We start from the raw sequence: 23,488 nt of genomic DNA on the forward strand, positions 1-23,488 counted from the left end.
TAGTAAAGAGGGCGTCTGCTATGATAATCTGTCAGTTAACAAATGTGTCTTGCAGAAAAAGTGGTAGGGAGTTTGAAGATTCGTGGAATTTCGTGATATGCTACTACGTATTTACAATAATTCCTTATGTTTTATATTTAATTTTTGATCAATTAATCTTTCCTTTTTTCCCCTTAAGTTTAATTCATTCCAAGGAGTAACATAAGTTAACAGTATTTTCATTCGATTTTTTCTTACGTTTTTTCATATACTTACGCGTGAAATGTGATACATCAAATTTTAATGGTTTTGCTAAGATCAAAAAAATAATTATAATAACACTCATAGAAACAGTTATCTTTTAATGTGTGAATTGAAGCATAGTTAAATTATTTGATATCTTATTAATAATCATGGATAAATTAAGAAGAGCTTTAAGCGGTAAAGAGGAGTGCGATGAGGAAAGTGGTATTATTGCACAGGTAATGATATAAAATTGTTTGTTTCATTAATAAATATTAGTTTTAAGAATATATATACTTCCTATTTTATATATATACATCTATATATACATATTAATAAAATATTTATTTTATTACTTGCTTACAATTTCTAACTAAAGGATGATGTTAATTTCGTGGTAAGTAGGTCTTGTCAAAAGATTGATATCGTCATGATGTGGAAACTTATATTATTATTCTCATATAAGCTTAGAATATAAAATAATATTATTTAATTTTTATAGGTTATGGATCAAACAACACTGAGTTGGTCGACACGCATAAAAGGTTTCGCTATTTGTTTTGTCATAGGCATTCTTTGTTCTTTTCTTGGATCATTTGCCTTATTTTTAAGAAGAGGACTTACAATATTTGCTATATTTTACACATTAGGAAATATCATTTCACTAGCAAGGTAGAGATTATTCTATGTAAGATTAGAAATACATATATAATTTGTATTTTTCTAAATGTCATAGCAGCTTGCGTTGTAACAAAATAATGCTAGGTGTTTTTGTTTAAAAACATTCTGCTTTATTTCATCTATCTTGGAAATATTATCATAGTATTCTTTAATAAATAATTTCCCTTGCAGTACTTGTTTTTTGATGGGTCCTATAAATCAATTAAAAAAAATGTTTGCTGCGACAAGAATTATTGCTACTATTGTAGTATTCATATCGATTGGTATGACATTATTTGCAGCTTTACACGTAAGTAAAACATATATGATATTCAATTATTGTAATATATGATATTCAATTATTATAAACAAATTTTTCTTATGTTATAGTTAAACAATCCTGGTTTGGCTCTTATATTTATCATTATTCAATCTATAGCAATGACTTGGTATTCCTTATCATATATACCATATGCACGAGATGCTGTAAAGAAAACTGTTGAATCTTGTATAACGTAAACATATATCGCTTGGAAAGAAAAAAGAGATGTTGAATATCATTGTATTAATCATATTTATAAAAATCTAAATATTTTGTACATATTTTTTGAGTGTATCATGTTTGATATATTTTTAAAAATCAGAATGCTGTTATATAAGGTATTATAAATATATTGATAAAATGCGCACACATTTATCTCTATGCGTGAAAATTTAATATAAATTGATATATATAACATGTTTCACGACTATAAGATAATAATGTTCGATATATTTAAAAATATTTTTCTATTCTTATAATGTGTAAATTATATTCGCACTTATCTCAATAATATAACTTTAATATAATAAACTTTTTTTACAGAATAATTATCTGTTGGACATGATAAAATATATAGTTTATAAAAATACATTGAAAATTTTTCGAATGATTTCAAGATCAAATCTTTCTATTATTTACGTAGATTAGATATTTAAATTTTTGTTAAATTGCAGTATTAATTTAATACTATGAAGTTCAAAAAAGAAAAAAAATATATTAATTAAAATTGAAACGACGTTTTCCATCAAATCGAAAACCATAAGCGGCACTATTAGGTGCATCGACTAAAGCAGGATTTCTGTAAAGATGAAAAGTTCCATGAAGATGTGCTGGTCTTGCAGCATTTTGTTCTTCAGCTTCTTTTCCCTTTAAATAAAATGCTTCAAATTGACCACCAGATAATAAGATATTTTTTAAAGATTTATCGTCTGGATCATAGGCAAATGCTTGGATCGTTAGATAACTGAAAAGCCAAATGATCTATATGAGGTTTGTATTAAATAAATGTTATATTGATTAAAAATTAAAACGTCAAAATTAAAGAAAAAATACTAACTATCAACTTCATAACTTCAGGTTCTTTGTTAAACTCTTTCCAAAAATATTACAAAGAATAAAATTACATATATTGTTGTTTAATATTTTAATGTCCTGTAATGATAATTTTACCTTAATAATATTGTTGCAATAATTACATTTTATAATGAAATGAATTTTAACACAATTTTGTATTAATAATTAATTATAAATCACTAATATTTCTTTATAAAATACTTACATACGTTCGTTTAATATTTGTAACGAGATGTGTTAACGATCGAACGAACTACCATTGTAAAAGTGAAAGTCGTGTCCTCGATTATTGTATACGGATAACAACGTCGAAAAACGTTTCTCTCTATTCGTATTTATATATTTTAACATTAGTTTTCCTTAATTTCTTTTTTTTCCTTTTTTACGATATATAAGTATTCGGTTTAAATAAAAAGATTTGTTGTTCTTTTATGATTTTAATAAAATACTTTCTTATGAATAAAGTTAGAATTAATTAATTACAACAATAAAATATCAATTTAAGCTGAAGATATAAAAAGAAAGTATAATTTATATATTGAGTATATTTCAAAGAATATAGTTACACAAAAAAAAGATTAATATAAAATTAAAATTGATAAACAGGGGAGGAGAGTTAAAATTACATACAAATTAATACGTATTAACAACTTTGTTGTATATTGAAGTTAATTGTTTTAAATACTTATGTGTAATAGATACAATTTACACCGTCTCTCATAATTATTGCGAAGGTGTTACAAATTAGTAATAGTAGTAGTATGGTCAAAAAATAAATAAGATAAATCTATGCATAAACTCATAGAGTCAAATTACTATTTATTTATTTTAGAGAACAGCCACACATTTTTTTTTATTGTGAACAATAAATTTTCGTCAATTACCGCATTAGAAAGAATGTAAAATATAAAGTATACATATAACATTCGAAATAACACATTGTTACAATAAAATTGATTTTTTAATTACATGAGAAAAAGAAAGAGAAAGAAAACAAAAATAGAAAAAGAGAAAAAAAGAAAAATTATGAAAAAATAGAAAGGAAAGAAAAATATTATTTTTTTTTTATCTTTATATAAACCAGAGGCACAAGATTAAATGAGATGATGACACCAAGAGGGCAAACTTAAAGTTTGCTTTTTTCCTAATATATATAATATAAACCAACGCATTCTCGCGAATTACATAAACAGATATAAGAAGCCAATGTTGAAGCCTAAGGCAACAACACTTCTCAATCTCTCTCTGAACACGTCTATAGCGCCCAGATACATACTATCTATTACTGAACCAAACCATCTGTTGCTATTTTTGTCTATCCTTTGTATACTTATCTTCTCAAAATTCTACTATTATCACTATTATTTTAAGCGTGACACCTTCATTGGATTATCTAACATAAAGCGGTAAAATATTGCTTCCTAGAATCTTAGAAAAAACGTCTGATTAGAATATTGTGCCTATACCTCTTTCTCTCTTTTCGGTACTCTGTGTTATATAGTTTTTTTTTACTATTATTATTTATTTGTTTTTTTTTTTTTTTATTGAAATATATATGTGTATATAATAAGGTATCCCACGAAGTATCAACAAGTGTGATAGTGACTGATACAGATAATTTAAGATGATAAGGTATTATTATATATTGATGAATGTGGAATTGCCTTATATAGTGGCATGGGTGGTTTGTCGATTAAAAACCATGGACTTTGAGTTGGTCAGGTTTGGCCAGACCTGACTTTGTTAACCACTGGCATATATTTTCTCGCTGGTCCCCCTGCAGCTGCAGCACCTCCCCGTACTCTGGGTGTTCAATTACTGTCCCATTGCAGGCAAACTCCTACAAAATAAGATTATATTCACATATTCTTCTCTTTTTATTTTATCCTCACAATTTTAACAATTTCAATCTTTTATAATTAATCGGGCTTCATCAAGCAAGTATTAATTATTATACATGTATTACAATTATTATAAAGAGAACATATATTCTTAACCTCTACTATCCATTTAAAAATTTATTATTTCAATATTTAATTATATAAGATTACTCTTTATATATTTATTTATATGACTTGCAAAAATTAATGTATAATAATATTTCATGAATTACTGTATAAATATCAATATTAAAAAGTCAAACTATTATCCGAGAAAAATCAGAATACAGAATATACAATTAATTGAATCCAACATTTAGTCATACTTAAATATCAACTACACATATGTACTGAAAAATCAAAATACCTTTTATACATAATATCAATATGTTAAATAACAATTGAAAGTCCTTTAATAAATTAAAAGGTACACGATAAAAATAAAATTAGTTTACGTTCTTACTGGCAGCTGTCAGTTTCCAAGGTTTATTTGCATTAAATCTATTAATAGCGTATTGCAAAAGTTAAAAAGAGAATGACTTAATAAAGATAAATACTAAACAAATAGACAAGATAAATAATATTTACCTTTTTACATGCTCGAACTATTTTTCTCAAGTCATATTCAGAAGAAAGCCCCTGTACCGTTGTTAAGGTCTTACGACCATTTCTCTGTTGTATCCTTATATGCACGAGACCGTCTTGGACATCATCATCTGAACCCTTGATTGCATCTGCAAAGGGGTCTAGAAAAAAATATATATAAATATTTATGTGTATATAAACGTAAATATATACATTACATTATAGTTTATCAATCTTGACAGATGAAATTTCTTCAAAATAAAGATCACTTTTGTTATCTTGTATCAAAATGGTGTACACACAGTTGTGATTTCATATATATATATATATAGTCACACATACACACACACACACACACACACACACACAAATGTATATACACACACATATATATATACATCTTTTTCCCTGAAATTACTTAAGGAATTTTTGCAATTCTTTTTTTCTTTTCTCATTTTAAATTTCAACGATAAAATACAAAGAGATAAAGAAAATATAAATAAATAAATGAAAAGAGAATAAAAAAAGAGGAAGATAAAAAATGATGGTATATACTTCATGAAAATGGACATGATTGCACACTATGATGTAAAAGACGCTATCATCGCCATTTTGTCGTATCTATCTTGTCGAACAAGCAAGGTACATAGAAATATTTGTAATATGAAAAATGTTATATTTACCGAATGTGTTGAGATTCTGGATGGACATACGACAAACAAAATATATCCCTCGGAGATATAGAACTGCAAATTGCAAGTGCAGTTGAAGAAAATGATGGATGACGTAGGATAACTGTGACACTGCGCAAGGATACTGCTTAAAGCCCAAAAACATTCTACGGAGGAGTCTGAATCAAACCGGAAGTTAGTTCCATTTGTCATGGAACCCCGATGGGTGGGGTTGCGCCTGCGTTCTTCTATTCACCCAGCATTTGCCGCATGATCAAAGAAACTCTTTGCCTGATTGGTTCAACAAAATTTTACATACTCAGAACTATGTTTCTTTTAAAATATTACTTTCATAACATTTTTCTTTCTTTGTTTTCTCTTTCTTTCTCTCTTTCTCTTTCGAACAATTTTTTATAACATTTATAACGTTATATATATATTTAGAATTTTTGTTAGATTCAGAACATACAAAATAAATTAAATATCAGATTTGGATATTTTTTTAATTGAAAACTATGCATGACAGATTAAAAATTTGGATTAGCAAGTTCGTCTTTTGTTCTTTTTTTAATATTTTAGGAGTAGACAATTAAAAAATTTTATTTGAATTAGATCTGTTATCGTTTCTAATGATTTTAATCGAATTATATTAGGTAATCTATAAAAATATTCAAAGTTATTGACGATATTGATATTAATGCAAATGTTTATAACATTAAAAAGAGAATCTATGTTTTTTCTTATTCTTAATAAATAACATAAGACAATTTTAACATATAAACTTTTAGATTTATAAAATTTGTAACATTGATTTATCATTAATTAAATTTAAATTGTTTAAATTAATATTGTTTATTAAAAATTTGAATATAAATATATAAAATCATGATAATATCACATGTATTGTTAAATAGTTAAATAATGCTTTACTACGTTAACGAGATTATTATGCACATTTTTTTTTACGACGATTTTTGCATATTGCGCATGCGCGTAATTAGACATGAATATTCTAATATATTTAAAGCCACTTGTTAACAAAAATATTTACGCGTAATAGAAATTTATCAATATAAATTTCTTTTTAAATATTTTATTTTAAATATTTTATTGAATATGTTAATATTGTTTTAAATGTGTTTATAAAGTAATATAATTCTTCAAATATGCTGTCTAATATAAATCTAGGAATAGGTTAATCAATCAATAGCTGCTTAGGTCTTGTGAACTATAAATGTTGTATTGAAATATAATACATTTCTTCATTATAAATTATATTGATGTATTTCAAAATGAGAAATATTTTCAAGTTTTATCAAAGCTTATTAATTAAGTATCCAGTGAGAACTCAAGCAGCACAAGCTGGTAATATTATACTATGTTCATTTTTTGTATTGTTTTTCCTATAATGTTATTTTGTCTTTTTTTCTTTTATTTTTTACTTTTACTTCTTTTGTAAATAATCTTTAAGTTTTCTTGACATCGCAGGTATATTAATGGGACTAGGCGATCAATTAGCACAGAATTTAATAGAAAGAAGAAAATTCAAAGATTTAGATTTTATCAGAACTAGTCATTTCGCTGTTATAGGTTTTTTTATGGCTGTAAGTGACATCTAATTGCTACTTTATAAAATATTATAATTTATATAATATATTTAATAAATTATAATATATAATAATAATTTATAAAAATTGTAAGTGTGATTTATAAGTATGAAATAAAGTTATTACTATATGTTTTGATATATTTTGTTTTATCAGGGTCCAGCGACTAGAACATGGTATGGTATATTAGATAAATATATTGGTTCCAAAGGAGGAACCGTTGTTATAAAAAAAGTTTTATGCGATCAATTACTTTTTGCACCTACTTTCTTATGTGTTTTACTTGTATCTATTGGATTCTTACAAGGGAATGACATTGATAGTTTAAAGCATAAATTAAAAAGTAGTTACTTTCAAATATTAATGAATAATTATAAGGTAACAAAAAAAAATTTCTTTTTAAAATTATTATGATATATTCCAAATGTTCTATTATTTCAAAATTATTTATCATAATATTATATTATATAAAAATAAATTATCTAATATTTATTTTTTATTGTTTTAGATTTGGCCAATGGTACAGTTAATCAATTTTTATTTTATCCCGTTACAGTATCAAGTATTACTTGTACAATCTGTTGCATTATTATGGAATACATATATTTCTTATATAACCAACTTAGAAAAAAATGGGTAAAAGATAATAAATTTAAATATGCTTCGAAATTTAAAAATTAACATATGTGGATTTTATTATTTTATAAATAAATAATAAATCTACTATTTTTATTTGATGAAATGAATATTTTCAAAATAATACGAGAAACAAAGCAATGCATAAATTTTGATATATAGTGTTTGAAATAACTACGCTTATATGATTACCTGTGCGTATCAATAAATAAAAAATATGTATATTATTCATGTAATATATTATGTAATATACACATGCTCAGAGAGATATTTGTTATATTTTTGTAAATATATACAAAATCATAATTAGTAAAATTATTAATTACTTCGATGCAAAAATATACTGAAATAAGACCTTGTGTGTATATATTTTCAATTATTGTATTAGTTGTTATTATTACTATCCCTTTTATAAGTTTGAGGAACTTTTCTATGCAACTTCTCAACATAGTTCACTACCATTCTATAGAAATCATAGTAACGCCTTTCTGAACTCAACAGCACATTGTTTTCCGAAGCAGTAGTCCATTCAAGTATTAACCATTATTGTTTAAATTTAACGATTGTAAAGGATTAACTTTTTCAATGAATTGAGGTCGTTGAAAATTTAGATTTTAATTATAATTTTCTATAAATGTAAATATAGAAAAAGTTTTTAAAAAATATTAGATTGATATACATTTAGATTGCCATATATTTCAAGAATAGTCACAGAGAATGTTCGTGACGTAATTTTCATAAGTCAAATTATATAAAAATCCTAAAAATATACTTTATTTATAATCATTTCTCTAAATTTTTTTTTTTTTTTCAAATCAAATTCATTTTGATAGACAAGTTCCTGAAAATAGAAACGCTAGATAAAATATTTTGTATAACGTCTTGATTTAATTTTCAGAAAAAGATATTACAATTGTTTACAAGTATCAATGATTATGTTAACCGTTCGATATACATATAAAAGAGAAACCCAAAAAAGGAAAGAAAATAAAATCAAAAGATTATATGCAATCAATGTAATTTGAGAAAATTTTAAAAACAAACGTTGAAAATGCATTTAGATATACAAATTTATATATATCCGATCTAGCCACTAATATATTTACAACTAATAGTATACATAAAAATATGTGAATAATATCATATCAATAAAATCAAATAAAAAGATCTTTTTTTTTTGTTCTTTTTTTTTGTCAACTATAAATATACGGTGACTTTAAGACTATGGCCTTATTTTTTTATATTATTTATAGCAAAATTTTCAAACCAGTACACATGTTGTACTATTAAAAAAGTAAGTTCTTCAAAGAACCTTCAAAGCATATAAATCTGTTAGTTTCATTTTTTATTTTTATATATATGTATATATATATATATATGAAATATGACAGATGGAGCTTATTAATCAAAAGCTACACAAAAATTTCCTTCTGCAAAAATGTTTCAATATCTACTCGGCAAATAGGACAACGTTTGTTGGTGCACAACCATTGGTCGACACAGTCTATATGGAATAAATGCAAACATGGAAGCCTCCTGTAAAAAGTAAAGAAAAAAAACAATATATACGTCAATAAAATTGGTACAGAATGTTTTAATATGTTGGAGATATAAAATTAAACAAAATTTACCTCACACTTTCACAATCTTCAAATTCTGATAAGCATATTGTACATTTTTCAACAGCATCTTCGCTGTTTTCTACTTTTTTCACCTACAAATGAAGAAAAACAATATAATTTGTTAATTTCATTTATGTTAATTACATACATGAAATATATTCATATTTCACACATTTCCTAAGCATTCTATAGAATATCAAATAAGAAACCAGCAAAGTATGAAATACATCTCCGATTCGTTTCAAATATCACGTCTCTCATTATTTTTTCAAAATAACATTTGTATTTTTGAGGAATGCACGTCATTTATATAATAACTTTATCAGGACCTTTTCTCATATTTTGCCTAAATAGCATTTGTCATTAGAATACCTAGATATTCTATAGAATGCTGGTTTTTCGTACATCATACTATATATAAAGGTATATAAAACAACTTTATTTTTGTACCCGTTTGTATTTATGTGGGAATGTATGACTTTCGATAGATTCTTGCGTAGCACCATAATTCATGTGACCCATACGCCGTAGATCAACAATTCGCATATATTCTTCAAATCGTGCAGACACGTGTCTTGGTTGATGATGTAATATTAAATCTGGTATGCCATTTGTAGATGTTAACGTATTTCCACGTGTTATAGATGTGGGCTATATATATAAGTATAAAAATAAAGTTAATATAAAATATTAATAACAAATATTGTTTTAGTTAGGGACAATATAAATCTGAAGATTTACCACATTTGGAGAAAAACTTATGTGAAGATGGTGCATACGCGAAGGCCTTATATGAAGATGATGCATACGGGGAGGCATTTGTTGTGGATTATAATGATACATATGATGATGAAAATGTTGATGAACTGATGGTACCGATGCCATTCCGACAAATTCCGGAGAAGGTTCCACTTCATGAACGTCATTTAAATGATTCATCTATAAAATATAGTATATATCAATTTATAAATATTGTTATATTATTATAATTAATGACTAATATCATGATAATTTACCATCATAGCTGGTGTACAAGTAGGAGCAAAAGTTGGTGGTCCTCTTGCTTCTGGATGACTGTAAACAGTTGGTTGTTGTGGTGATGGCAAGACTCTAGATGGTAATCGTGCAGGTAAAAGAGAAGATGAGATATAACTTTCAATATCATTTTCTTCGCATTGAGCATTTGACTGAATTTGAGGATAGGCATAATAATTTTCATAAGCACATGCGTGCGTTGTGGCTTGATTCATATGAGCACTCGGTGGCACAGAACTGTTATTTAAAAAAGAAAAATTATTTATATTATTATTAATTAGATCCGCGAAAATAAACGCTTATAGAAAATACTTAAGGAAATAAAACTAACGGATGATACGATCTTGGATAAAGTCTTCTTCTGTGAACTTCTTGAACGCGTTGTTGATTCATCCATAATCTTTCTTGTACAGGATGCATACGAGAAGATGTAGTACCTGTTGTTGGATCTACAAATAAAAATAAATTTATATATCATTTTGAAAATGAAATATGTACAAGAGAATATAGAATTTTTACCTCCGACCATATTAAATCTTTGTACCGATGGAATCCGATTACGATAATACATTAATTCAGGGTGATTCATTCTATGATTTGCAGCAGGATCACATAAGTATGCAAATAAAAAATATTTCAGTTACAACATTGAAGTAATCTTATTTTGATACATAAACTTTTTTTATATGTTATATATGTTAATTATATGTTCAATATTTTTTTTCTAAATATTTCAACATTTTTATATAAAATCAACAAAGACATTACTATTATATTATATAAATGTTACAATTTGCCTTTGAGTGTGCTCGTCTAATCCTGAATTTATTGGGTTATTAAATGACGTAGATGTAGGTGGTGCTTCTTCATCAGATTCTGCAGTTAAATCAACAAGAGTGACTGTACGATTTTCTTCGCTATCATTTTGTACAGAATTCTAAAAATCATAATTATAATGATGTATGACGATGTTATAAGAAAAATTAATACATCTTTTACTTACTTCATTATGATTTACTGTTCCAAGAACTTCTATAGATCCATCTTCTTCGTCACTATCACTACTAGATGACCAATCTAATTGTAAATCCGGTGCTGATGGTGCATCATCGATTCCTTTTTTTTTTGACAAAATATTTAATTTAATTAAAATAAAAAATCTAAAGAATTTTTAATGAATCACATGCGTTATAGTATCTCATAAAATGCACATCAATGAAATTTTATTGATTAATACTTGATGAAGTACTAACTTGATGAATGAGCAGTATTTCCAGTATGTGCCTCTTGAGAATCCATTACAGTAGACATATTAGCAAGAGTAAACATATTATTTGACTCATTGACATTTCTATTTCCAACAATCTGTTGAATGGCTTCATTAATAGCTCCATTAAGACGATCTTGTGGTGGTATGGAACTAATATAAAATATATATTATTTTAATCATTTGGATCACTGGAAAGACGTGCCACGTATGTCGTAATGTTTTTGTCCCAAAATCACCAACGTGGTATGCACGTCGTCATAGAAATAGCACAGAAACAAAAACGACGTGCGTAGCACACACGACAATGAATTATTCGTCAGCAAGTGGTTAAACATTAAAAATCGAAGCACTTAATAATATCAATCTATCTATCTATATCATACCTGTTAGAATTGTAACAATCTAATATTCTAGATGGTCCAGCTATACTGAAATTATCTACTTGTTGATCATTTTTATGCTTTTGCTCTTCACTCTTATTTTTCTTATGTTTTGAAGGTTCATCCTGATCTTGTAAAGCTCTTTTATGTCTTTCTTCTCTTGTATTATTTAATTGCAGAGTAACAGATTCTTTTTTAAGAGTTCTTTCTTGTCTATTTTGGCACATATCACAATTTAAAGTATCAGTTTGCCAATAATCATTGGAATTATCATTTGTATTAGAGGAAGTAATATAACGTTCAAACAAAAAATCATTTTGTGAATTAATATGCGTTGTATGGTTGTATGATTCTGTTGGTGCTACCTCTGACTCTTCAATATCACTTTCTGCAAATAAATGTTCATACTCCATCTCATTTCCTAAAAAGATAAAAATGATCAAATTTTATTGTCTTAACAAAAAAGAAGGGGAAAAAAATATAAAGTAAATGATTTGTTTTGCCAATTCTGTCATTTTTACCAGAAGTAAAACGAGATTGCGGAGATGGATCAACTGTAGATGAAAATGCTGTATCAAATATATCAGCTAAAGACGTAGAATTAGCTTCTACAGATCCTGTCGTTGATTCACCATTAAATAAATCAGTTTCCGGTTCCCCTGTTTTACTTTTGTGCCATAAATTTCCTGAATTTGAACTAGCTTCCATTCTATAAAATAAGGAAAATACTTATATACAATAGCGTAATAAAGTTATATAATTTATAGTTAATTCATTATACAACGTACTTAGTAATTGTTTAAATGAAAAAATTTGCTTTTTTAATTCATCTCCTTAATTTATAACTTTCATTCATAAAATACCAAACGTTACACCTTAAGTACATACGCATATCACACACAGTTTATTATTACATATTTAATTAAGAATAGATGAAGATTAATTAATTATCTTAAATTTGTTTATGATCTGTCCATGCGTGTATTGAATCATTATTATTTTATAATCAAATTTAGAAAAACTGTAGAGAAAATATTATATTATGAGTATCAAAAACATAAATATTTTCTTTCTTTAACAAAAGAAGAATTTTTATTGTAATTCTTATTTGCTAATGAAATAATTGCTATCAATTGAGGAATATGAAACATGCTGCGTAATTATATCATTCAGATGCATAAAGAAAAAATAATCATATCAAAAAAATCTTGTAATAATAATTATTTTGTTTTAGATATTTTTTAATAATATAATACTTTTTTATCGATTATTATAATTTTTATATAAAAAAACAAAGCTTTCACATCAGAGTAATTTTTTCTCTGATTATATGAATAATAATCAGAGAAATAATTTAATATGAAAATAAAAAGTAAAAAATATACCTTGCTAAGCCTTTGGTAAAACGTGAAGAGTAACTTTCACCACGCCATTTTCATCAAATATAATTTAGTTACTACAAATTGTATACTTCTTTTATACCACTAAGCATTGAATTTGTTCACTTCTATATAGTTTAGTATATATGTATAGGATATATACACGTATATACACACATATATGTATATCTAAATTTCAAGATCTACATTTAGAATTTAAGAAAAATAAATGTACAAAAAAGTTTCACGTATCTACAATAACATTAAAAACTAATGAACTTATGTAGATGGTTTCTTTGGTAATATACATACATTTGGGAACTATGATATCATCAAATGTAACTTTTAACATAGACGTAACATTTAACAGTACGTCTTACGTCTTATAAAGTTTCTTACTTTTATATTTGAATTACCGACACAGCACTCAAATGTTGTGTGATAACGAGCATAGCGTATAGATAGCGCGAATACTTTCCTTTAGGTGGTGGACTGGTAAGGTCAAAAAGGATCACCAGATGGCGTATCGGGGCCGCATTAGAAAGTGCTGCCAACGTATGAAAAAGACATAGTATTGGAGAAACTACAGCAGCGCTCCAACAAACTTCTTCTCTAGTCGTTGCTGAGAGAAACAACTGCAGCTAATTCAAAAAGTGGAGGGAAAGACTGTATGTCATTGCAAAAAGAAATGTTGGATGACCAAATGCAGTTGTAAAAACAAGGAATTCTTGTGCAATTGAAAGTATCGTAATAATTTAAATTGTTACAATGAATAAGATTATAGAATAATGTCAATCACATAATTAAGTAACTTTATTATTGGGATTATTTTTTTTTTCATTTAGAGTGTACAGTTTATTTACATGTGTTATTATTTAAGTTTTCTTCTATTTTGACATATATTATAAGTTCAAATAATAAAGTATTATTTAAAAACGTAATAAAAATATTTTTATCTAACACTCACAATCAGTGCATGGTGAATGTCGACATTTGCCGATGTAAATCAGAAATAAGGTTATTTAACAAATATTTTGGTCATACACCAAGCGACTATGTGAATCTTGACATTCTCCAATTTCAATCTTTCACGGTAATATATACATTACTGTTTATTTAAATATTTAAAGAAAATTATATATATAGTTTAGTATACAACTTATATTTACAACTTATGCGTGTAATGCTTTACAAAGAGAAAAATGTTTATTTAATCGAAAATTGTTTACTTTAAAAATAATACTTTTATGCATATTAATGCTAATTTTTTTTAATATACAAAAATTGAGTAAATCTGCAGCTATATACAGATAAATATATTTATATCCTTTATGTGTATATCTGTGTTTGTATATATATTAAAAAATAATATATTGATTTATATTTTGATACTACCCTAGTAGCACAAAATATTGAAAAATATTGATTTTGTGCTACTAGGGTATATTTGCCGTAAATGTGTATTTACTTTTTTTTTATAGATAAATCATAAATATGTAGAAAATAAATATCTACATTTACAAGTCCGGATATACCAAATACAAAGAGAGAAATAAACATTGGACTAAATTAAATTTACAATTAGATACATAATTCTATTATCGGTAGTATTACCAATAATATACAACGTATTAATTTACTTCTAAACAATTTAACTAAAATAAGTCCTTACTATAAGTTCGAGTGCTTTTTTATCTTCTGGATATTTTTTACAAGTCTCTTCATTTGGCACATAATGGGTATTTTTAAAATAACATAAGTAACGCCCAATCTCACGATTATATATATACTTTGGATTTTTAGACAATGATAAAAGTTCTATCAACAGAAAGAAAAGAAGAAATTTTATCAATAAAAAGTTAAATATTTCCATTAAATTATATTTAAAAGATTAAGAATATTATACCTTCAGGCACGAATTGAGATACTCCGTCATCAAAAAGTAAATTATAAAATGGTTGATCTAAAGTGCTAAACCCATCCATTAAATTTTCCCAACCACCAGGTTCAATAGGCATTTCCCATCCTATTATTACGCCAACATTATGACTATATTTATTATTCATTATTAAACCAATGGCATATTTTATTTTTGAAGTTCTTCTTCTTGGTTTTATCTGTTCCTAAAAATGATAATTTCATAGTGATTAAATATGATCTTTGATATATAGCCAAGCAAATTTAATTAAAATATTAAAGAATTAACATATATATATATATATACTTCAAGCTTAGAGTTAGAGTTCTTGAGCGTTTGATACTTTGTTAGCATTAAACTTGGATATTCTGCCACGTCTATTTCCTAAAATATATTAAATTAATTCATGTTAAATGAAATTCAACATTTTCATTGAATTAAACAAATATATATATTATATAAAATTTATTTTTTTATTGTTTTAAAACTTTAATTAACTATGTCTATAATTTGCAAAATTACCACTAAATCTGATAAATCCATCTGATGACGTTTATAAAATTGACTCAAGTTTTGAAAAGTATTTTCATCGTGAGGCTGTATCATGTAGCTTAATTCTAAAGCAGAACGTATGCGTGTTGCTCTACCATTTAAATCATTATATTGTCTTGCCGCTACACTTAGATTAGATACTAATCTTGCTGTAACCTTTTAATCAATCAATACAGAAAATTATTTAATTTTTCATCAATCTATTGTATAATGGAAATTAAATTTATAAAAATATAATAATATACCTCTACAGCAGTTGCAACATTATGTGAATTATATTTTTCTATTGGACATCTAAACTTGTGGTGAGAAATTCCGCCAACTCCAGAGCAATCTTCTTTTCTTAAAAAGTGACCACTATTTAACATATCAATATAAAAATTTTCTGTATTTCCTGGATCTGAAACATTACTATAAAAGAAAAGTTATGTATTTGTAAACAATTTATTTGACATATGATATTAATTTCTGTTTTATTTTAAAACATCATAGAGTAATAAGCAATTAAAAAATAAATACTTACAATTTTTCTTTCCATCGTAAGAAAAAATGTGATGGAAAATTAACAGGTTCGCATCTTAATCCAAGTCGTCTTGCAACACTTTCAAATATAATTGCTAGAATTATCGGAGTCCCTTCTTTTAGTTCCAACACCTATATTTAACACACACACACACACAAAATATTCTTATAAAAATATATTAATAATATATAACACAATATAACTAGATTGAAAAATTTACCTTGTCTATAAATAAATTATTTGGGTAATAATACATTTCATTATTACCATGAAAACCTAATTTATAAAACATAACTTCGCAAAGTGCATTCATAATTTTTTTTGTTTCTTGAATACTCCAATAATTGTCATCAATTATTTCACGTTTCCAAATTAAAAATTGTTCCGGAGGTAACGAAAATATAGAATGTTCAGGGTGCTTTTCATATATTAAACTTTTTGTTTGATTAGCTATTTCGTCGAGTAATGAAGAAATATAGGAATAAGAAATACATCTATCTGGTTGACTCCATTGTGCTACAAAAGTTGCACAACGTTCTAAGGTCTGTTCATTTATTGGAAGATTAATAAATCTTTGCCATTTTTTCCTTATATAATTTTGTTTTAGATATCGTAAGACAATAAAGGCATAATATTTGTGGGTTAAGTTACTATTTCTGTGGAAAAAAGTAAATATATGTATATTAAAGTAAAGTGTTATAGAATGCATTAATTAAAAATAACATGTGTTTATAGTTAAAATATGACTCACGCATAATGACAGTTTATGAGACTGATGAGTTCATCAACAAGAAAATGATAACTTAATGGATGTGCGCCTAATTCCGTACGAAACAATGGATCTAAATATTTTAATTCTGAATTGGACACTTCTTCTTTTGTGTAATATTTACTGGACATTAGAGACAAGTGATACATTAAATTACGTCTAATTTCCATGCTAACTTTTATTTCATTTAACCAGTTTAATACTTTTATATCTGCTGTATTTTTTTCGTATTGCTTTTTCAAGCGGGGCCATCTGTAATAATTATTATTAAATAAAAAATAATATTACATATGTATATATATATAATTCGACAGGCATTAAAAACTAAAAATAAATGTAATATATTTAAGATTAAATACCTTTGAAAGTATTTCACTCGCCATAACTGATTATTTTTGACTGTTAGATATAAATGCTTGCATGTCATAGAAAATTTGATAATATCTAAAAACGTAATACTCTCATCTTCCAAAATATATTCAATAATCTCTTCTGGTAAATGTGTTATGACATTTGCAGCCATTTTTAATTATTTTTAAAATACCATATAACGAATAAATGAATAAATCGCAGTAATTTAAATTTCATTTATTTAAGCTGATCTTCTCAACACGATTTTAAGTGACGTAGACTAGTGAGATAAAATGAATCAATAAACAGAAAAATAAAAATTTTCTAGTAACTCAAATGCTAAATATTACTAGTTCAAAGTAGTTTTAATAAGAAGTTTATAGAGAGCATTATGTGGTTTTCCAATTACAGCACTAAAGCGCTTTATGCGGCATAATGCTCAACGTTGAATGTTTCAATTAGAGCAACGCTTCGCACAATCGAGCACTCTCAAAAGTACTGCTTTCGCGTGATGCGTGCAATCGATACCAACTCAGTAGCAGAAAATAAACAAGTGTTTTTTCTTTTAGTTGGCATTGATCGAAATTGTATGTATATTATCGTTAATAATATTGTTTATTGTTGAAAACATTCTTAAAGTTTTCTTCTCATCGTAGTGTTTTGGAAATAATAAAAAGTTAATTCAGACTGTGTTAAAAAATAAACATAAGTATGAATGAAGGTATAAACATCGACTATTTTTTTTTTATATTCTACACATAAAATGTGAATACAATTTCATTTTAAAATTCAAAACTATAAATAAATTTATTTTACAGAAATATACTTTTGTCAACATTGCAATGGTTTGATTGAATCCAGTAGGGATCTTAAAGGAGGGATGCACCATGTACATTGCTGGGGGACCGGAACTCGATTTTGCGCGCGAATGATTCAAACATTGAAATAATTATGAAATAATGAATTGCATCAAATACAGAAAAAAATGAACTTTATTTAATGGTAATTAAAAATTTATATTAAAATAGAATAGGTTACACGAAAAAATTATTATAAATTCAAGCGGTCCCCCAAAATTTTCAGCCAATGGCACATGAGCTGAATATGAATGGCGCATCCCTCCTACAGGATCCCTACGGTACAACCGCAGGTCGCGTCCTCTAAAAGTTACTAGAAGGCTAGGGAACATGCGAACAAAAAGTAGTCTGTTCGAGTCTGTTCCTTCCATGAGTGTACACCAAAGTACAAACGAGTCACGTCCTCGAAATAAAAGTTATAAAGAAAGTTCAGTCTAATATTATTTTACTCTAGAGAAACCCTCTACATATGTGTGCGTCCTTCCCAGTATGTAACGAATACAGATAGTGTTATAATTGAACGAATATATGTCATAACAATTCATCATTAAATTTGCCATTGTTTATATAAAGTTAAAATTACTTCAATATATAAATTATGTCAAACAAATAAGAAAGAAAAACATTTCACATTGCTAGTTAGAATTTGTTCAAATAAATGATATGATAATGATTTATTAAAATGTGATTTACAAAAACAATATAAAATAAAAGAAAGATGAAGATTGTATTCGAATTAAAATCTACATGGTGGACGCACCTTTATGTGCGACCTATCAACGTGTGATAATAGCTTATTGTTTGTGCTTGACGTTAAAGAAACAGAAGAAGAATATTTCATAGTCTCTGGGAATAATACATAAGCACAGGTATACATCTATATGTATATACATATATATACATGTATGTAATCCTACCGTTAGATGTGCGATAATTATTATCGTCGTAAGGTAGTCAACGTCGGATTTATTTTGCATTGAAAGTGAAAGTTAAGTGTGCCGAAGAAAGAGAGAGAAAGGGTGAGAGGAGAGAGAGAAGAAAAGTAAAAAGTTGATTGATTTTTCAATAGTAAAGAATATAACTGCAACACAGTGAAGTCTTTGATAATTTGATGTCATTGACAAAACGAGGATTGCCCTTGAGTACGATGTGCATTAATTAAGAAAACAAAATAAACGTATAGGCAAAAAGTGAAAACGAGAAAGAAAAAAGAAAGTTTTTAATCTCCATAGGGAAATTAGAAGAGAATATATTTTCTAATTTCTAATCTTGATGGAAAAGAATGACGATATCGTTCACATGTTTTGTAAGTCTATTATCTTTTATTAATATATTATTTAATTAGTGCGCCAATCCTATGGAAGACAAAATATAGCTTTTTAAATGTAAAAAAAAATATATTTAAGTTATATTAGAGGCAGGTCTTATTAATATTATAACAACAATTACAAATTATTATTCTATTCTGTGATGAGTCATTACTAGCGGTAAATTTCAAATTTTTCATAATTTTGTATGTATATAAGATATTTATTTATTTTTTAACTATTTTCTTTAACGATTAACTAAATTAATTCAATTAACATAATTTATAGGTTAAATTTTCGACGAATTAACAAAAATATTCGAAAAGATAATGTTTTCTTGTATGTATCTTTTTATATTATATTATTATTAAATTTATCGAGAACAATAGAAGTGATTAATAGAAGATAAAAATATGACGTAATTTTTTTATATTTATCAATAACTTTTGTCACTTTTATACTTAATTGTATTATTTCATGTATAGAAGCTTTTAAATATGTAGCCTACAAAGATATTGTTGAATTTATTTTATATTTTTTCTATGTGCGCGAATTGGTAAATATTTAATATTGATCTTTGATAATAAGAACTTTGGAATTTATACTGTATAGTTTTAAGCTTTGTGTTTTAATATTTATTTTAGTAATTGTTAATAGATAAAATGTTGTTATATACTCTTAAGAAGAAAATGATTACTTATCCTTAAAAAATCTTTTAAAAAATTTTGAGGTTATACTCTCTGTTAGTTATCTTCTTTGAAATTACTTTCATTTGTTTTCTTATTTTCAAAATCAAAAATTGTATAAGGCATGTCAGTACTGTACAGTATAATATAATAATTATTAAAATTCTAAAGTTGTAATTATTATAATTCTTTTTGTCCTTAGTAAAAACATAAGACATGGTTTGGATGTAGTATATCCAATATATTGGCAAGTATGTTTAATGCAGAGCCTGAATCTGTTTCTGAGGGTTGGCATACATACGAATTACCTAGCACAATGATTCCCAATGCAAGTTCTGGGATTGATGACGAAGATCATTTTTGCAAGCTCATATTGTATAAGGAGATTAAGGATTCCAGGTATGTAACTGTATCGAAGAAACGTTCACAATCATCGTATAACTTGTAGTATTTTTCAGAGTTCGTATATGGGACGTTATAATACTAGTACCGAATTTATTATTTCTTCTATTTATTGCTATAAGATTTAACAGAGCAAGGCTTAAGTTACGTGCAACGAGTAGTCCAATATTTTTAGCATTTTATGGACTTGTTATTTGTAACGTCGTTATCTCTGTAATACGATGTATTGTATCAATGACAGTCAATGCGGCAGCTACAGTTGGTGGTAAAGCAGACAAAGTGCTTTGGGTTACAGTTAGATTTTTTTTACTATCTACGGAGATGAGCGTAGTAATATTTGGTTTAGCTTTTGGTAAGTGGTGTTCACTTTTTTATTATTTACTACAAGGAATATAGCTCTTATCTTTTGTCCTAATCTATAAATTTTTGCATTTATTTTTTTTAGGACATTTGGATAGTCGGTCGAGTATTCGTAGAGTATTACTCGCCACATCTTTTATCGCTTTAGCGTTTACTATAACTCAAGGGACTTTAGAATTAGTTTTACCAGACGACACATTCCATATTCCAAGTAGAGACTTTTACGTGTTTGGTCATGGTGGTATGATGTTTTGGTTTTGCAGCAGTCTTGTTTTTACTACGGTAATGTTTATTTTATAATTAATTGAAATATATTTATATATACTTATTTACTGTTTAGTTTCATTGGAAATAATTTTATATTTCTTTAGATATATCTTTTTATATTGATATTACCATGGACACGATTAAGAGAACGTTTAGCACTTCCAAGTAAGTTTGGAATTGATTATGTTGATTTAGTGCTATGTTGAATCTAGAAATCTTAATGATATGTTATTATAGCACGGAAAAGTTTTTACGTTTATGCGGGCACGTTGGCTATGATGGATTTAGTACAATCAATTGGTGCAGGTTTTTTAACTTACACGCAAAATCCTGTTGGACTGTGCATTGTAGATTTTACCGCAGCAGTCTATTTAACTCTATTTACGCCATTGGTATACCACACTTTCCTATCAGAATTTCTTGGGTAAGTGTTCTTTCTTGTAGACATTTTATTTTTATTTTTATTTTTATATTAGTTCTGGGAATTTGATGTAGAATTGCATTTTATCGTTCTAGTGTCTCACAACCTTCAATAATGTTTTCTTACAAAGCACAAGTTGACGATGCAATGGATGAAGACACTGTATCGCTTCCTCATCAACAGAGTTTCTCATCGTTAAAAACTGACAGCGATTACATCTATCAGGTCCATACTCCGTCTATTCACATGCCCCTGTATGATCCTCAGGCATCAAATGCATCTACTGCAATGCATAGGACTTCTCTGTACTCCTTAACATCTGCGAAGGATTCTAAATATAATAATACTACTAATTCTTATGACTCTCAAGTCGCATTAAATAGATCACCTGGTATTAAAAATTTCGCTAGACGTTTTAGTGCAGAGAAACTTATAAACGATTTCGCACATTATCCTTTAACTAAATCGGACAGTGTAAGTGATATTCAAAAGAGCTCGTTGGATATTAAATTTTACAAACCAATGTTAAAAAGTGATTTAGCGTATAAAATTACATTTGGCACAGCCAAGAGTGTCTCCAATTTAATATCGTCCGCAAATACTGCTAGTAATTTTATTTATAATCCACGTATAAATAGCAGTAATTCGAATCTTTTTTTTCCAAATAAGAAAATTCATTCGGAAAATGCTTTAACAGTTTTTACATCCTATAACAAAGAATCAATGAATAGTGATTTATCAGTTAAATATAGAAAGAACGAAGAAACTGATAAAAATTCCAAATCTTGTTCTGAAAAGTCTTTAAATATATTAGATTCTTCTATTTTAAGGGATGACAACAGATCACAGAATATATTAAAAAATAAAGATAGTTTAACTAAAAGCAGTAGTGAAGTTAGATTGCAAAAAAATAAAGATTTAGAATTTATTCAAAGTCGTTCAGAAAATCGATTGCTCGATATTTCAGAAATTCCAAATGTTAGAAAAGATCTATTATCCGAGACTGAGCCACTTTCAAAGGAACATGTTTCTAACAATAAGATTAACTCTAATCGTTCGAAAAAAAAGGAATCTGCTGGCTTAAATCAATATTTGTCATCGTTAACGTCTACCAAATTTGAGAAACCTATTAAAGAACAATCTAAATCTTTATACGTGCAGACGGAATCTTTGTAAATAATCAAATGTGTACTAACTTTATAATATATTAGGATTTTAATATATAAATATTTAGTCTGTATATAGTAGTTCATAATTTCATGATTATATATATATATATATATATATACATATATGCAGAGAGATAATTTTATTGGTTTTAATTAATTTTGATACTACATTGGGAATATAGTTAAACAGGTTGATTGATTATTTAAGTATAATTTTAAAAATGAGATAGCGAATGCGTTCGCAAGTCTGTATATATGTGTGCGGTTGTTATGTGTATGTGTGAGAGATGTGCGCGTTGTGTGTATATATATTTATATATATATATATATATACACAATATATATATATATATATATATGTATATATACAGCATGATTATAGGATATGCTCTTAATTAAAAAAACAATTTAATGTAGTCTATATATGCACTTGGTTTTAATTTATTTTTATATATATATATATATATATATATATATATATGAAATAACTTGGTAATGCCCGTGCCTCTATCATTAACATATTTATTTCATTTTAACAATGAAATTATTCATATTTGATAAAA

The 23,488-nt window shown here is 26.5% G+C and overlaps 7 protein-coding genes across 13 annotated transcripts; 3 read left to right on the plus strand and 4 right to left on the minus strand.

The window, feature by feature from the left end:
• Nucleotides 1-320: 320 nt before the first annotated feature.
• LOC107065458 (vesicle transport protein SFT2A) lies at nt 321-1,485 on the plus strand. 2 transcript variants are annotated; one of them, XM_015319170.2, is made up of 5 exons: nt 331-461; nt 602-619; nt 725-894; nt 1,075-1,192; nt 1,273-1,485. In XM_015319170.2, exons 1-5 carry the CDS (start codon nt 393-395, stop codon nt 1,399-1,401), a joined length of 504 nt encoding a protein of 167 aa, XP_015174656.1. In that variant the 5' UTR covers nt 331-392; the 3' UTR covers nt 1,402-1,485. The 2 variants fall into 2 exon arrangements, with proteins under 2 accessions (XP_015174657.1, XP_015174656.1); XM_015319171.2 differs by lacking the exon at nt 602-619 and having other exon boundaries at nt 321-461.
• A 115-nt stretch (nt 1,486-1,600) lies between these two features.
• On the minus strand, nt 1,601-2,273 carry LOC107065459 (uncharacterized). Its single transcript, XM_015319174.2, has 2 exons — nt 2,262-2,273; nt 1,601-2,185 (listed from the first exon to the last, which is right to left on the minus strand). The coding sequence occupies exons 1-2, from the start codon at nt 2,271-2,273 to the stop codon at nt 1,922-1,924; spliced, it is 276 nt and encodes a 91-aa protein (XP_015174660.1). The 3' UTR covers nt 1,601-1,921.
• A 1,529-nt stretch (nt 2,274-3,802) lies between these two features.
• On the minus strand, nt 3,803-5,605 carry eIF1 (eukaryotic translation initiation factor eIF1). The gene is made up of 3 exons (XM_015319175.2): nt 5,427-5,605; nt 4,747-4,904; nt 3,803-4,118 (listed from the first exon to the last, which is right to left on the minus strand). Exons 1-3 carry the CDS (start codon nt 5,578-5,580, stop codon nt 3,972-3,974), a joined length of 459 nt encoding a protein of 152 aa, XP_015174661.1. The 5' UTR covers nt 5,581-5,605; the 3' UTR covers nt 3,803-3,971.
• An 803-nt stretch (nt 5,606-6,408) lies between these two features.
• On the plus strand, nt 6,409-8,033 carry Mpv17 (Mitochondrial inner membrane protein MPV17). Its single transcript, XM_015319419.2, has 4 exons — nt 6,409-6,779; nt 6,903-7,018; nt 7,178-7,399; nt 7,530-8,033. The coding sequence occupies exons 1-4, from the start codon at nt 6,695-6,697 to the stop codon at nt 7,659-7,661; spliced, it is 555 nt and encodes a 184-aa protein (XP_015174905.1). The 5' UTR covers nt 6,409-6,694; the 3' UTR covers nt 7,662-8,033.
• Nucleotides 8,034-8,762: 729 nt separating this feature from the next.
• On the minus strand, nt 8,763-13,788 carry LOC107065574 (uncharacterized). 3 transcript variants are annotated; one of them, XM_089177897.1, is made up of 14 exons: nt 13,656-13,788; nt 13,350-13,546; nt 12,486-12,673; nt 11,968-12,385; nt 11,568-11,734; nt 11,318-11,430; nt 11,112-11,251; nt 10,834-10,904; nt 10,646-10,763; nt 10,296-10,551; nt 10,021-10,218; nt 9,730-9,930; nt 9,289-9,371; nt 8,763-9,193 (listed from the first exon to the last, which is right to left on the minus strand). In XM_089177897.1, exons 3-14 carry the CDS (start codon nt 12,670-12,672, stop codon nt 9,070-9,072), a joined length of 2,076 nt encoding a protein of 691 aa, XP_089034023.1. In that variant the 5' UTR covers nt 12,673; nt 13,350-13,546; nt 13,656-13,788; the 3' UTR covers nt 8,763-9,069. The 3 variants fall into 3 exon arrangements, with proteins under 3 accessions (XP_089034023.1, XP_015174906.2, XP_089034024.1); XM_015319420.2 differs by having other exon boundaries at nt 13,350-13,744; XM_089177898.1 differs by lacking the exons at nt 13,350-13,546; nt 13,656-13,788 and adding an exon at nt 12,753-12,907.
• A 341-nt stretch (nt 13,789-14,129) lies between these two features.
• LOC107065580 (F-box only protein 21) lies at nt 14,130-17,642 on the minus strand. The gene is made up of 9 exons (XM_015319425.2): nt 17,465-17,642; nt 17,088-17,357; nt 16,557-16,992; nt 16,337-16,467; nt 16,059-16,224; nt 15,784-15,969; nt 15,568-15,645; nt 15,250-15,466; nt 14,130-15,161 (listed from the first exon to the last, which is right to left on the minus strand). The coding sequence occupies exons 1-9, from the start codon at nt 17,626-17,628 to the stop codon at nt 14,995-14,997; spliced, it is 1,815 nt and encodes a 604-aa protein (XP_015174911.2). The 5' UTR covers nt 17,629-17,642; the 3' UTR covers nt 14,130-14,994.
• Nucleotides 17,643-17,969: 327 nt separating this feature from the next.
• Nucleotides 17,970-23,348, plus strand: LOC107065557 (uncharacterized). 4 transcript variants are annotated; one of them, XM_089177899.1, is made up of 9 exons: nt 17,970-18,043; nt 18,113-18,177; nt 18,275-19,619; nt 20,509-20,705; nt 20,765-21,060; nt 21,154-21,350; nt 21,440-21,500; nt 21,573-21,759; nt 21,852-23,348. In XM_089177899.1, the coding sequence occupies exons 4-9, from the start codon at nt 20,560-20,562 to the stop codon at nt 22,930-22,932; spliced, it is 1,968 nt and encodes a 655-aa protein (XP_089034025.1). In that variant the 5' UTR covers nt 17,970-18,043; nt 18,113-18,177; nt 18,275-19,619; nt 20,509-20,559; the 3' UTR covers nt 22,933-23,348. The 4 variants fall into 4 exon arrangements, with proteins under 4 accessions (XP_089034025.1, XP_089034027.1, XP_089034026.1 ...); XM_089177900.1 differs by having other exon boundaries at nt 17,990-18,177; nt 18,275-18,458; nt 18,540-19,619; XM_089177901.1 differs by having other exon boundaries at nt 17,985-18,177; nt 20,755-21,060.
• Nucleotides 23,349-23,488: the final 140 nt, after the last annotated feature.

The sequence above is a fragment of the Polistes dominula genome, unplaced genomic scaffold (assembly GCF_049000335.1).
Source record: "Polistes dominula isolate Pdom_NZ unplaced genomic scaffold, Pdom_raw_medaka contig_24, whole genome shotgun sequence".
Taxonomy (NCBI): domain Eukaryota; kingdom Metazoa; phylum Arthropoda; class Insecta; order Hymenoptera; family Vespidae; genus Polistes; species Polistes dominula.

Coding starts and splice junctions, on each gene's coding strand:
- LOC107065458 (XM_015319170.2), top strand. CDS start 393: ATGGATAAATTAAGAAGAGCTTTAAGCGGTAAAGAGGAGTGCGATGAG. Junction 895..1,074: donor AATATCATTTCACTAGCAAG/GTAGAGATTATT, acceptor TTTCCCTTGCAG/TACTTGTTTTTTGATGGGTC. Junction 1,193..1,272: donor CATTATTTGCAGCTTTACAC/GTAAGTAAAACA, acceptor CTTATGTTATAG/TTAAACAATCCTGGTTTGGC.
- eIF1 (XM_015319175.2), bottom strand. CDS start 5,580: ATGTTTTTGGGCTTTAAGCAGTATCCTTGCGCAGTGTCACAGTTATCC. Junction 4,905..5,426: donor CCAGAATCTCAACACATTCG/GTAAATATAACA, acceptor ATTTTTTTCTAG/ACCCCTTTGCAGATGCAATC. Junction 4,119..4,746: donor TAGTTCGAGCATGTAAAAAG/GTAAATATTATT, acceptor CTTATTTTGTAG/GAGTTTGCCTGCAATGGGAC.
- Mpv17 (XM_015319419.2), top strand. CDS start 6,695: ATGTATTTCAAAATGAGAAATATTTTCAAGTTTTATCAAAGCTTATTA. Junction 6,780..6,902: donor AACTCAAGCAGCACAAGCTG/GTAATATTATAC, acceptor TTGACATCGCAG/GTATATTAATGGGACTAGGC. Junction 7,019..7,177: donor TTATAGGTTTTTTTATGGCT/GTAAGTGACATC, acceptor TTGTTTTATCAG/GGTCCAGCGACTAGAACATG.
- LOC107065574 (XM_089177897.1), bottom strand. CDS start 12,672: ATGGAAGCTAGTTCAAATTCAGGAAATTTATGGCACAAAAGTAAAACA. Junction 12,386..12,485: donor GCAATCTCGTTTTACTTCTG/GTAAAAATGACA, acceptor TTATCTTTTTAG/GAAATGAGATGGAGTATGAA. Junction 9,194..9,288: donor GAAGATTGTGAAAGTGTGAG/GTAAATTTTGTT, acceptor TACTTTTTACAG/GAGGCTTCCATGTTTGCATT.
- LOC107065580 (XM_015319425.2), bottom strand. CDS start 17,628: ATGGCTGCAAATGTCATAACACATTTACCAGAAGAGATTATTGAATAT. Junction 16,993..17,087: donor CTCATAAACTGTCATTATGC/GTGAGTCATATT, acceptor TTTTTTCCACAG/AAATAGTAACTTAACCCACA. Junction 15,162..15,249: donor ATCTCAATTCGTGCCTGAAG/GTATAATATTCT, acceptor TTCTGTTGATAG/AACTTTTATCATTGTCTAAA.
- LOC107065557 (XM_089177899.1), top strand. CDS start 20,560: ATGTTTAATGCAGAGCCTGAATCTGTTTCTGAGGGTTGGCATACATAC. Junction 20,706..20,764: donor AAGGAGATTAAGGATTCCAG/GTATGTAACTGT, acceptor AGTATTTTTCAG/AGTTCGTATATGGGACGTTA. Junction 21,760..21,851: donor TTCCTATCAGAATTTCTTGG/GTAAGTGTTCTT, acceptor TTATCGTTCTAG/TGTCTCACAACCTTCAATAA.